The 13431-nt window shown below is 43.8% G+C and overlaps 1 protein-coding gene across 1 annotated transcript in view; it reads right to left on the reverse strand.

Annotated features, from left to right (window-relative positions):
- Window positions 1-256: 256 nt before the first annotated feature.
- The window catches only part of slc25a13 (solute carrier family 25 member 13), a gene marked incomplete at both ends in the record, with an annotated part of 42417 nt that continues 29242 nt past the window's right edge, over window positions 257-13431 (reverse strand). Inside the window, 4 exons of the mRNA XM_079176442.1 lie at window positions 257-465; window positions 2030-2188; window positions 5358-5496; window positions 9893-10033. Coding sequence (XP_079032568.1) covers window positions 257-465; window positions 2030-2188; window positions 5358-5496; window positions 9893-10033 — 648 coding nt within the window. The remainder of the gene's footprint in view (window positions 466-2029; window positions 2189-5357; window positions 5497-9892; window positions 10034-13431) is intronic.

Here is a 13431-nt window from a genome sequence, read left to right on the forward strand (position 1 = left end):
AATAAACCCACATTATAATACAACGCTATACAATGTCAATCAATGGTGAAACAAATACTGCACGAGTCCTACAAAGTACCCGTGCTAATCAGCTCACTAATCCATATGGATGCATATAGACTACCGTGTACAGTACTATGATTAAAAGAAAAACATTATAAACAACTTTAAATAAGTAACTTATAATACTAAAATGACTTGGTGAAAAACATACAAGCCCCGTCTTTCACTTCCCCCCCCCCCTACCCGCGGAGGTTCAGGGGGGAGCTCGCATCGGAGGGGGCCTCTTCTGCTGCTGCTGCTGCTGCTGCCGTCGCCACCGAGTAGCGTGGGAGATGGAGACCAAACTTGCTCTCGATGCCAGCGAACGTGGCCACGGCCAACCTGAAGCCTCCGATGTGGTCGGGGTTGGGCGCCGGCAGGCTGATCCGAGACTTCGGGGTGGGCTCTGAGCCAGCCGGCTTTCTGTGGTGTGGAGAGAGGGAGAGAGGGGGAGAGAGAGAGAGAGAGAGAGAGAGAGAGAGTGAGAGAGATAGAGAAAGAGAGAGACGGGAGGAGGGAGCCAGAAGCACAGTGAGAAAGCGTTGAATAACGGAGAGAAATGGAGAGAAAGGTGAGGAGCTGTAAGAGTTAAAGGGAAAACTGAACAACATAAACAGCGTAAGATGTTATCTTAACCCAATAGTGGAGAAAGTGAGCGTGCACAGACAGGAGTTTTATCATCGTCATCATTATTAAATCATGAATTAATATATTCAACACTGTTCACCACAGACATAAACATCTTAATAGAAAATCAAAAGTGGAACAGCAGAACAAATCAAATCCCCCATTGATTTCTCGTTGCGCTTTGTGATTGGCTGCCAACAGAAACAGAGAGGGAGCCACATGTAAAAGTCACGAGCCATCCAGTGACATGCATGCATGTGCAACACAGCTGTCCATAGAAAGAAGCACTTCTGAGTCGTTTCCAGGGGTCCACCACCTCTCTTCCACACTCAACCTTTTTAACTTCAGAAAATGACTGAAGTATTCCCGAGTGACCTATTTTGAGGGGGAAAATGAGCTCGTTGCAATCCCAGAAGTGGGGAAAGTACATGTGCAAGTCAAATGGGTGCTGCCTGTCCTGATCGCTATGCGGCAAAACTCTCGAGTTTGAGAAAATTGTCACATACAGAGCTTTGACTGAGAGCTTCAGTCTGTGAGCTACTGTGCACGAAACATTATTTTTGGTCTCGTGGAATTTATTTTTCTGTGGTCGAGGAGGGAGGACTGTATGCAGAAATGAACCCTATTGTTCTAGGAGCAGGTGGTGTTTGAATATCGGTAGAACTAGCTGTAATATTCTGGCAGGAAGAAATAGCTGAATGTTTTATATTGTTTCACTGGTAGATCAGGGGAAGTGGTGGTTGAGAGTTCTGTAATGACAGTAACAACATAGAGAAACGGGCAACTACGTTAGTAACTAGAACGGGACTTACTGTCCTCCAAAGTCGACATAGAACCAGCGCTGCAGGAGTTCATAGGTCACCAAGGTCACTCCAAACTGAGGCGAGGATCTGCACACACGAGCTGCAGGAAAGGGTAGATATGTGTTTACTCGACTTCATAGAGACTAAAAAAAACTGTATATTTATATGGATTTATAGCAGCTGAAAACTATAACATGCATCTTCTAGTCACACATATACAAAATCAAAGGCAAATAAACATTAATAATGTGTACATACTTTCAAATGACATGCACCTGTATATCAATGTATTGTTAATCTGCTACAAAAATATTTATGTTATGATATGTTCAAATTATCTTAAAACAAAGCACCTATTCTTTACCATCTCATCTTTTATTTATGCTCAATTTCAGAACCTTTTTAGGAGAATATTAGCTGAAAAGAAAAATATAGAAGTCTTTCTCGAAGGCTGCATACGGCCCAACGACCTCCACCAATAAGGCATAGCAACCTGTATGTAACCTGACAGGTGAGAAGTACAAACATCACTGGATGTTGGCTGTGGAAAACTTTACCTCCAGCTCCTTTCCAGAAAGCCCGGGGCCCCTCTTCTCTGAGAATCTTCCAGAAACAGTCCACAAGGCCGCTGTAGGTGGTTTGACCGGCACGTGCCGCCACCTGTAGCCTGGTCTTGATCACGTCAGCTGGGGTCACAAGAGAGGCCGCCGGCATGCCTGTGGAGAAGAAGAGACGTGTGGTCGAGTGAGGCTTTTTTCCCCCAGTCGGATGTGTTTGATTCTAAATACAGCAGACATTTTAAATCAACCCCAAACATACGAGATGATTTGTAGAAAGCAGCCATCAGAGGCCGAATGAAAATCTTGCATATCATCGTAACTGCATCTGATGAAGTGGTTTCAGCGTTCTTTGTTCCCTCTTTTAAAAACACGTCATCTTGGATCTTGACCATCTTGCAGTAAGTCTGCCCACATACGTGCACTATACACAAGTAGGGGCCAGTTTCTATCACTTCACCATCAACCAATCTATACCACCAGCTAGGCCATTATTTAATCTCTACCTTTTTTCTCCCTTTCCTCCCTCTCTTACTTTTCTTACAGCCGTTTGAAAGGGGCCAGACAATGGATGGTAATGAGAGCAATGCACACTGTGACCCGTGTGCCGGGGAAAGTGACTGGCTGACTGAAGGGAGTTACTGCAAGGCCCCCTCTCCAGCCACTTCAGCCATGAATGGGCTCAATCATTGATGGCTCAGTCATTACCATCAACTGCCCTCTTGACGATGTATTCTGACTTCTTGGTTTTTGTAACGGCCAAACGAGCTATTCAGCAAGCCTAATCAACTCAGCATTAGGTAGCAGACTGGCACCCGGTGGAGACTGACCACCTGCACTGAGCTGAGGAGAGAGGAGAGAGGAGAGAGGAGAGAGGAGAGAGGAGAGAGGAGAAGACCTTTTGTAGCTTTTTGAGGAAGATGTGGTGGAAATAAGTTAATGGAGACAAAAAAAGTTCAGGAACAAGGGATCTGATGCTGCGTTCCAGACAACTCAGAACTTCAACATTTATGATCTTTTAGTAAAAAAAAATTGCATCATGCCCACAAAGTCAGTTTCTACTTGTAAACTCGGGGAATATCCATCTTCCCCCGACTTCATGAAGAAGCAGTTGTCTGACGTCAAACAACAATAGCAGCACCCATCAACTAAAAGGCAACGTAAAGTATATTTGCCTGTATTTCATTAAAATAATACATACTATCATATAGCATGTAAGTCAAATAAAATAAAATGTATAATGACGTCTGTTACCTCTGCATTGTTTTTACTCCCGTTTCCTCTATACATGCAAAGAGGCTCTACTGCTGAGAGATCAATTGTGTGTATACTAGTCAAAGAAACATCAGTTTCTCACGGGCAGCCATGTTGTTGTTTACGTTTTGGCGTCGCGCTGCTCCTGGAAAGCTTGGATGTCGGGAGTTGGAAATTCCAACCTCCAACTTTCACTGGAAAGCAGCATATGTTAGAGCTGATGTAGAAACTCTGACCCTCAAAAGGCAAATATTTAAAAAAAAATAGCAGATTTAAATTTTCAGAATAATGGCACAGTGTTATTTCATATAATACCAATCCTGCAATTGTGCCTTTAACACTGATACAACACAGAGAAAAGCCGAAAACCGATTTAAGAAGACATAAGATATTTTTGCTTGAAAAGTGACTCAAACAATTAATCGATAATCATCTCAATAATGAATTGGCTGATTGTTTTTACCTTTACATGACTAAAGAGTGAACAACATGGATAATGCTTACACCTCACAGCGAATAAGGACAACATTTCAGACACACGCACACACACAGAATGAATGTGAGTTAGAGATGGCCAACACTATGTTCTTCACAAACCGGAGTGATGCCTAGTTAAATAATGCCGTGCAAACTGAGCGTGTAATTCAATTTCCTGCGCTGACTGTAAAACACTAATTGCCAGAATGCTGCAACCGCTGATAATTATAAATACATGTGAAAGAGGGACGATAAATGAGTCGAAGTAACGAAAAAAATAAAGAAATCATGAGGCTCGTTTCAGCTCGGAGTCTGTGGGCCGTGGCTGCCAGTCTTGTGGTGAGAATTCAGAGTAAAAATGGAGAAGGGAGGCAGGAGTTATGATTTTTCCGTGTTGTGCTGTGCCTCTGCGTCAAAAAGAAAGTGCTGCTGACACATCTCCTAGGATTCAAAACAAATATTAAGCATTTTCATGCAAATGTTCTAAAGCCTCTCAACTTGGCAGGGAAGTGCTGGTCTGTTGTTAGTGTTTACTCTGCTTTGGATCATATTTTCATTCAGACGATAAAGTTGTGAAGTCATCAGTGGATGTTGGTCTCCTTGGCCTCTTCGCTGACTGTTATGACCCACCTACAGACGGCACTGTATGCATTCGTCAACATGCATATTGCATGTTTGCTGTGTACGCATGCGTGTATGTGCACGTCCAATATATTAGATTTGGAAAGCTTCCCTGTCGGCCTGGTTGGCAGGCATCTCAGGCGCTTCCCTTCTCTACAGAGCTCCAAAAACCCCCAGTCCCCAATCATTGAGCAGCGCTCTAATTAGCAGCTACCGCCATGGAGCCTGCGGTCAGAGGCTGCCTCGCTTCCAAACTCTGAGCTCTGCTACTGTTACTGCAGATGAGAGAGAGACCTGCTCTCACACTTGGTTCAAAACTGGACCTGACCAAAGAGTGTCATAAACCTCAGTGCTCTATGCATTGCCTCAGACGCTTTTTGACTCACTATGAATCGTCAAATATGTTCGCGGGACACACCGCTGTTTTTCAAATTACGGCGCACTCATAAAGGCTAAACTTTTAATTTGCAACGTGAGATGGTTGATTATTGCATCTGGCAGCATGAGAGCCATTCATACCGAGAGTAATGTCCAGAGCTGTATACAGTAATTCGGACATTAACAGACTTGATTACGGCGTTTGAGATTTTAGAGACCTTTTCTGTTGGTGATATAGTTCAAAAGATTCACCAGAGATGATCCTAATGAAATTAAAGCTTTAAAGCTGCTATAATTATCTTAATATTGTGTAAGGCCTACTTAAATGTCCATAGGGGCATGCCCATAGCACACCAACGTCTATTGGCTACATTCAGTCTCAACAGTACACTACCAATTCAGAATACAAACCAATGAATTTTTTACTATTTACATAGAAAAACTATTTAACACATTTTCTGTTTCCTTTTACTCTTGTGTACAATTCGTGCAAAATCAGTTGTTTTTTTATTGTTATCTGGGAACTTAAAACTAACCTTTGCCTCAAAACTTGATACTACTTCTCTACTTTTTTCTGTTAAAGTCTAAAGTATTTTACCTGCCAGCGCTCCAGCAAACAGCATCTTGGCTGGCCCTATCCTTCCGTCCTCCTCACTGAGGTAAGCCTTGAGGTGGGCGTAGCAGGGAAAGTAGATGGATGAGAAGGGGATGTCCCGCAGGAAACAGGCCTTGGAACCCTAGAGAAAGAGTCAGAAAGAAAAGAATATGTTTTCGGTTTTATTGTTGGGTTTAGAGTCAAACTCTCAGAAAGGGAAAACAAATACAAGCATAAACAGAACGAAGAGAAAGAGCGATGGGGCTCGGGGGATTCAAACTGGCTCTGGCCTCTAAAGATGGATTGTTTTTTTTCTATCCACAATATGTCAGTGTCTGTTTCCAAAACCAAATATTCAAGCATCAACTGATGTTACCACCGAAAGAACCGACTCCTGGAACTCTTATAGCAGAGAGAAACATCGACCACAACACGCCAAACAGATCATGTCTCTCCATATGCAAACGATCTGTGTCCTCAGCAGCAGGTGAGGGAGGCACATCCAAAAGCAAAGCAGACAGAAAAAAAAAAAAAAACAGAGTGGGGGGAAAAGCAGAGGAAGACAGACTGGCTGACGAAGATGACTCCTTGTCTGCCACTGTAAACAACACTATATCATCAAGCCTATTGAGTTCCCCCGCTGTATTTAAAGCCTGTTGGCTCGCTGCCACCTTCTTGATACAGCAACTACAGTCAACAGAAGACATTTAAAGAGCTGGGCAGGGTCTCCCTGTTTTGGACAGGCTTCATTTAACTCCTATGGGATAATCCTGTGGTCCCTACACAGACTCACACAAGCACAGACTCACACACACACACACACACACACACACACACACACACACACACACACACTCTCAAACAGAGAGAATTGGCAGATACCTGGGCTATCTCTTTCCCTCTCTTTCCTTTGGCACTTCTTGTTTGCCTGTCCGTCCTGTTGGCTGGCTGGGGGCCGAGCGGCTGCTGAAAGCTGGGAGATTCTATCGAGGCAGGACAGACAAGCAGCGTCACAGGGACTGGGACTAGAAGCCTTAATATCAGAGTCATGGTGTTTGGGTAGGGTAATGCACCAGCATACCGGCGGCTGAGATGGTGTGCATTGAATCTTTTTACACCAAGATTAAATGAAATGATTTTAGTTGAGTAAGAACAAGCAACATGCCTCTGATGCACTCCTGCGCACAAAAACGACTTCAATACAATAGGTCCATGAACGTGAAACGTCTGGTTCGATATTCCTACACTGACAACTTTCCCCCAGTGATGAATGGTGGCGCTAGTGCGTTAGCCACCCTACCAGCCTGTAGCTCCACCAGCAGAGGGTGAGCGTCAGGATAATTACCCTGACAAAGGCAGCTCTGTGCCTGGGTGCAGCCCCTCCGGAGCCAGCCCGTCTGGGGTTTGCAGGCTGGAGCTCGTCTCCTCTCCGCCTCCCCTCCACCACCACCACCACCACCACCACCACCTCCACCTCCACCGCCGCCAACACCGCTACTGCTTTCTCAATGCACTTTGTCTCCTCTCTATGCATGGACCAGGAGATGAACACAATGAAGTATGTGCACAAGCATGCACAGCTATACACACACACACACACACACGCACACGGACACACACACACACACACACACACACACACACACTCTTATGGGTAACGCAGCATTGAGCAGACAGTTGAATGGAGACAGTAGCTATGTGAACGCACACACACACTTTCTAGATAGTCGTAAATTACAAGGCGTGAGTGCACAACTACACTTACAAGGGGCAGGTAGACAGAGACAAGAGGAGGCTCCACACTCTGTAACAGCCTTATTAAAAGAGCCAAAGGGTTTACATGGAAGTTGTCTGAGCTGACAGGTGGTCACATCAGCAGACAGAAAGAGAGCCGCACAAACAATCCTGGGAAACTCTGGGACCTGGGAGAAGTCACTCACTACTAGTTTGCCATTTTATAGTGCCGTCTGAATGTATAGAGAATTATCATACCCTACATAGTGGACTCAAACTATCCCACAATGCATCATGAAAAGTAGGGTACAACCGATTGTCACTAAACAAGCACAATATACCGTGATGCATTGCGCTGAAGGAAAAATGGCAGACGGACAAATCCTTGAGTCGTGGCGCGAAAATAATATGTTGAATAACACACACGATCACAAAGTACTTTGAACTTATATATTGGGGAAGTAAGATCAGTATTAAATCATGTATATATCACAAAAAAGCATGTTGGTTTATATGGAGGATGGTCCACCAGGCGACGGTGATCTGGCACATCTGGTGACAGAGAAAATGACCCAAGTAGTGTATGAAAGTGTTTTTTTATTTTGCTGATGAGCTCACGATATAGTCTATAATCATGTCTCTACAGTGAGTAGGGAATGGTTTTGGACTCAGCAGACTTACAAATGTAAAGTCCGGCCTAAAGACGACTAGATGTTCAATAGTTTACCACTTGGAATTTGACAACACAAGTGCCGCCATCATCTTACTTGCAAATTAAAACAACCACAGGTATGAGATTGACATTTTCACCCTTGATTGTGTTTACAGTTGAAGCAGAACGTCCCCTGCCGAGCTCCATTGGGACTTATTTATGTAATTTAATTAGACATGCTCTGTTTTACCCTGCGGGCTAATGTCCTTGTCAAGCCAGTTAAGCTGATAGCGTTAGTGGTAGCCACAGCTTATTCACTGATTCCTATAGCTCTCAAGTCTGAACACTATGTGGCTGTCCACCTACCTGGTGTGAAGAGACGTATAATGCTAGAAGTCATTATAGCTTAAATAATAATAATTATAAAATACAGAAAATACTCTTGAAAACACACCAACGCACAATATCTTTATATTTGCCCCTTATGACACTATAATCTTTCCCGCTTGCTTTACAATGTGTTGGGTGCATAATATCACACAACTCTAATACGGTCAAACAGTGCACTGCAATTTTTAGCCCTGAGCTATTGAAAAATACCAATTATGGCAATTAAGGTTAAATACAGCTTTTAGCATAATTTGTGTCTTTTCTTGTTCTTGAACGGAAGACCACATGGAACTGTTGATTTAAATGATGGCTGACGTGGGGTAAAATAATATATAATAGTGCAATAGTTAATAGAAAAATTGCATATTATTTAGTCATAACAGTAGTGGGAAATAATGGATTGCTGTGAAATTGCGAGGCTGATGAAAATACAATAGAATCCGAATACCGGACGTCTAATTAGGGCGAGACACTACAGGCAAAAACATAGTTTTTCCATGCATTGATCAATTTTAAGATATCGGGCTATTTTACTTAGTCTTCTCACAGACTAGTGGAAAGAGCACATCCGAAATACACATATAGGTGTTTATTTCACTGCACTTTGTCTATTTGCGTCTGTAAAATTGTCCCAAATTAACCAAAAGTTACAATTAGATAAATAAAATGATTAGCTCTGCAGTGGGGAAATGTATTCTCTGCATTCAACCCATCCCTAGTATATAGGGAGCAGTGGGCTGCTGAGAAGCGCCCGGGGAACAGTTAGGGGTTCAGTGTCTTGCTCAGGGACACTTTGTCACACTTCAGCCAATGATTGAACCACCAATCTTGAGGTTAGTGGACGACCCTCTCTACCCCATGCGCCAAGGTCGCCCCATAATGCCTCATTTGCATGTTTAAACATAATATTTAAAAAAACTTGTAATGCAAAAATTGTCTTGATGTACGTAATCAACTGGGGGACACTATTCACCTGTTGTGTCTTCAAAAAGTACGGAACATTACAATTTTGACTTTAATATGTCAACAAAATGCAACAATTGTAAATGGAAACATTCCAAATTTGTCCCACTGTACTTCAGTGTTTGTGAATTATCTCATTCACATGACAGGAAGTAAACATTGGCCCAAGCTGTTGCCAGCAGGACAGATCGACATGAACCCAACACATTTACAAAGGGACTTCGGCAAAGTTATGACGGTGACAATTTTGACAAGAGGAATAGAGGAAAAGCACATTTTGTGGATTTCTAAATTCCTAGAATTCTGAAACTGCTCTTTGATCCTACAGTGATTTAAGAAGAAACATTCAATAAACTTGGCTGAAAACATCAGACAGGTCTGAGAATATTGTGTAAATTTACAGTATGTATTCTGTAGCCTTCCAGTTAGCTGCTTTGTAGGATTATGCTGCTTTTCATTCTGCACATTAGTTTATGCAAACTAGTTGCTTATGCAGAGACCAGTCTTAGCCTTGATATCTCTTAATGGAACTACTGAAACCATAATGTCTTGTATTTTGTGCATATAATGCACCCATCATATATATTTCTTCTGCATTGTATAAACACTAGAGTTACATTACATTTGTATGCAAAAAGTCCGTATTCTCTCATAAGATGCAAGCAGAGAACATCACATCTAAAACAGTCCACATTTAAATACTGTAATAAAAACTGTAAAAAAAAGGCACTTGAAGAATGATTTGTGGCACAGACGTGTGCACTATGCATGCACCTCTGACCCCGACATTGTTTGTCACCTTGTAAAGTCCAAAGAAGCCGAGGCCCCTGATGACGGACAGGGCGCTGACCCTCGGCCCCGTGGTGATCTCTCCTGCCACCTGCAGACGGATCTTTACAATCTCCAGAGGGTTGGTGAAGATCACCTGGGAGCCACCAGCCTGGAGGAACAGAAATACAAAAAGAAACTTCAAGAAGAGAGACATGGATTGGATACTTAAGTTATACTGCCTGCGACATACATTTTGTCCGCGTTAAACATGAGATTTTGAGTGCATCGTTCAAAGCCACTGAAGACAAAGTGTTCATTTCAACACAACACACTGATTGAATAAAACTAAATCATTTCAATACAATCGCTCGCTTGTACTGCAAGTGATGCAACTTATCAATAGTGCCACCTCAGCAACCAGCTGCAAAACAAACACGTCGAGAGGAGGAGAGTACCGGGAAATACCAGCTGATGCAGGGGAGTCTGTCAGCTGTTTGTCTTCATCACACAAACCCTGCGGGGAGACTCTGACTTCTCTTTTTCTCTCCGACTTCTCACTTCACACCGCTCTCCCAACCTGTACTTGTGAGGGCAACAATACTGCGGCAAGTTCAGACCGGTTCCTTTGCCTTTCAGGTCGGCAGGGCTTTTAAGTACGAGAGGTAACTGCTGTGGTAGAGCTGTGGCGAGACAAATGGTTAACTGTGTCTAGTCGGGGAACATGACGGCACCTTCAGAATGCCTCTCGATACTGAGAAATGTTTACGCCGAGTGAAGCGTCGGTATGAATCTTCTGACTTCTGTCTTACATTTTCCTTCAATTGTTTCTCTCTCTCTCTCTCTCTCTCCCTCTCAATGTCTTTTCCAGTATTGTCTCTCTCCTTTTACGTGCTTTGACCTCCTCTCAAACGATCTCTCTCATCTTCTCTATTATTGTCTCCCTCCGGCTACGGTTGCCAGTGGTTACTGTAGCTACACGCAAAAGGGCGGCACATCGCAATTAGATAGCAATCGGTTGCCATGGTGCCATTTCTGTCCTAAATAGGCCTGGTCTGTTTGTTGTCGTTTCTCTCCTTTTCTCCCCCGCCTTCAGTCGCTTCGTTATGAATGATGGATTGTGCTCGTCGCCTCCTGCCTTACGGGAAGGCATCGAGCTCCAATCTGCAACATTTCTTTTTTGCTCAATTTCCCCCCCGTTTTAAGTGTTACCATATATTGCCTACAAGGAGAGAGGGGAGACAGAGATCATAATAGTCGCATTGAAGGTGTTTGCAGCCGCTTTTTAAATAACCCACAGAATAGTGGGCTACAGCTTCCCTTCCAGACCCGAGAGGCTGTGCATAGCGGGAGGGCTGTCGCTCTAAAGCTGCTACATCTCACAGCTAACTCTTTATGACTTGTTTTATGGAAATAACCGAGTTGATTACATGCTGGCTAATAGCGTGAGCATCAAGAGGCTATTGGCTCCGGCCCTCAGCAGTGTCGGCTGTTTCAATTGGATACTAATGAGACCGGAGATGAAGAAGATAGAGATGTTGTTTACTCAAGGAGAGTAAACATTGTTCAGAAAGATGAGGTGACAATTAGGCCGGACAACACGAGACAGAAGGAGTGACGGTGCACAGCTTCTGGCGCACTTCATCGTCACGTTCCTAGGTAGCCGTGGAAAATAACTTCGAGCATCCAGGACAAGAGAGGGAGACAAATAGAAACAAGAGGATCTGACGAATAAACAGAATGAGCTAATGAGAGAGAGAAAGATGGAGAGACAGAAACAAGAGAGAGGAGTAGTCAAAACAAGAGAAGAGAGGGAAGGTCGAGGCTGAGGCAGAGAGGTTGAGGGTTGTGATTATGGAGTGACAGCGTTGGCGGCTCTCTGATGATTCCCAGGTAATTACAAGGCAAGGTGATCCTTAGAAACCTGGAACGTCAGCACCTTATGCACGCATCACAGCTCCTGGCTATGTGTGTGTGTGTGTATGTGTGTGCCGCAGAGAGAACACCAAGAGCTTAGTAAAGTTTGAGGACCCCCCCCCCCCCCCCCCCCCCCCCCCCACACACACAAATAAACATGCCAAACACTCACTACATTAGCCGTCCTCCATAAATAACAATTCAATTGTACGTAACACCCTTTATGCCACATGTGCAGGTCTGGGTATGTATTAGATTCTCTGATAATGTTTGAATAATTCACATCGGGCCTGAAAAAGAAGCTCATTACAAAGACTTAAACCAACCATGCAAACTGTGCTACATTCACAACGGACAAAGTATTACTGTATTTTGACTCTCATTCGTACCCTACTCCCCCTCTCAGCAATGACCCAGTACGTATTTTGTGTAACTCAAGTCCTAAAACGCAGACCAGTAACTGCCAGATAAGCATCCAGCCAGCTCAGTCAACGGAGCATGCCATTCTTACCAAATAATCATTAGAAATTGGCAACCCACACTGGAGCTTAATGGTGCTGAGCCACGGGTTTAGGGAGGGTAAGAGTGTGGGGGGGGGGGGGGGGGGGGGGGGGGGGGGGGGGGAAGCAAGTGGAGGAGGTGAGGAGAGGAAAAGAGCATGTTTCAGAGGAATAGGAAAAGCAAAGAAAGACAAGAGGTGCAGAGAAAAGGATGTGACAACACATTAGAGGAGATAGAAATGCTTCGAGATAGGTTTACGAAACGGGAAGCGAACGAATAACGTCACTATTCTCCTGTACTTTCCGTCTTTCCATCTTTTGCTTTACAGACTGTGGACCTGAGGCTGACACTGTGGTCTAAACCAACACTTTCACAGCTACCAAACGACATAAACAGATTTCATGTGCTGCGGCTGGAGCCTCACTAAAACAGGGTTCAGGAGGGTTCGATGTCTGTGTGTGTATGATTGTGTGTGTGTGTGTGTGTGTGTGTGTGAGAGAGTGTGTGTGTGTAAGATAAAGTGGCAGGCAGAGTGCATTGCCAGCACTAACACCGGGGCCTCAGCCAGGATGAAAGGAGCTGTCACGACGGCTCACAGAGGAAAAGAGGAAAAGTCTATCCATCCACACTCCTCTCCTCTACATTTATCCTCTCCTCTGCCTATGCATCTGTTATGGTTCTGCTTCTGAATCCATATGGGTTGTATAAATAAAAAGCACCCACTACTTTTCACACCCAGTGCAGTGCTAAAAAAAACCTTTCTGCAGTATATTTGCTTTACTGTGGTTACTATACTTTTTCCTTTTCTTAACAAAAAAAAAAGAAATCTCTCACAAAAAAAGCCCCACAGAATTTACAGCAAATGTACCGTGCTAAAACATTTCTGAAACATATTCCTGGAACAAATAAGGTCAATTGAATGTGCCTGAGTGGAGCTAAACCCATAATGACTTGTGTATCCTGAAATACTTTGCTTTAGTGATCAGCATCAAAAGAGGGTTGAGTGAAAGACCTTCTTTCATTCGCTAAAGCTGCCGGCCTTGGTGGACTCACAGTCTGTGTGCGTGTGTGTGTGTGTATGTGTGTGTGTGTGTGTGTGTGTGTGTGTTCATGCATGCGTTGGGGGTAGACTGTGACAGCTCAGTGATCAAA

Source organism: Pholis gunnellus, assembly GCF_910591455.1.
Source record: "Pholis gunnellus genome assembly, chromosome: 16".
Classification (NCBI taxonomy): domain Eukaryota; kingdom Metazoa; phylum Chordata; class Actinopteri; order Perciformes; family Pholidae; genus Pholis; species Pholis gunnellus.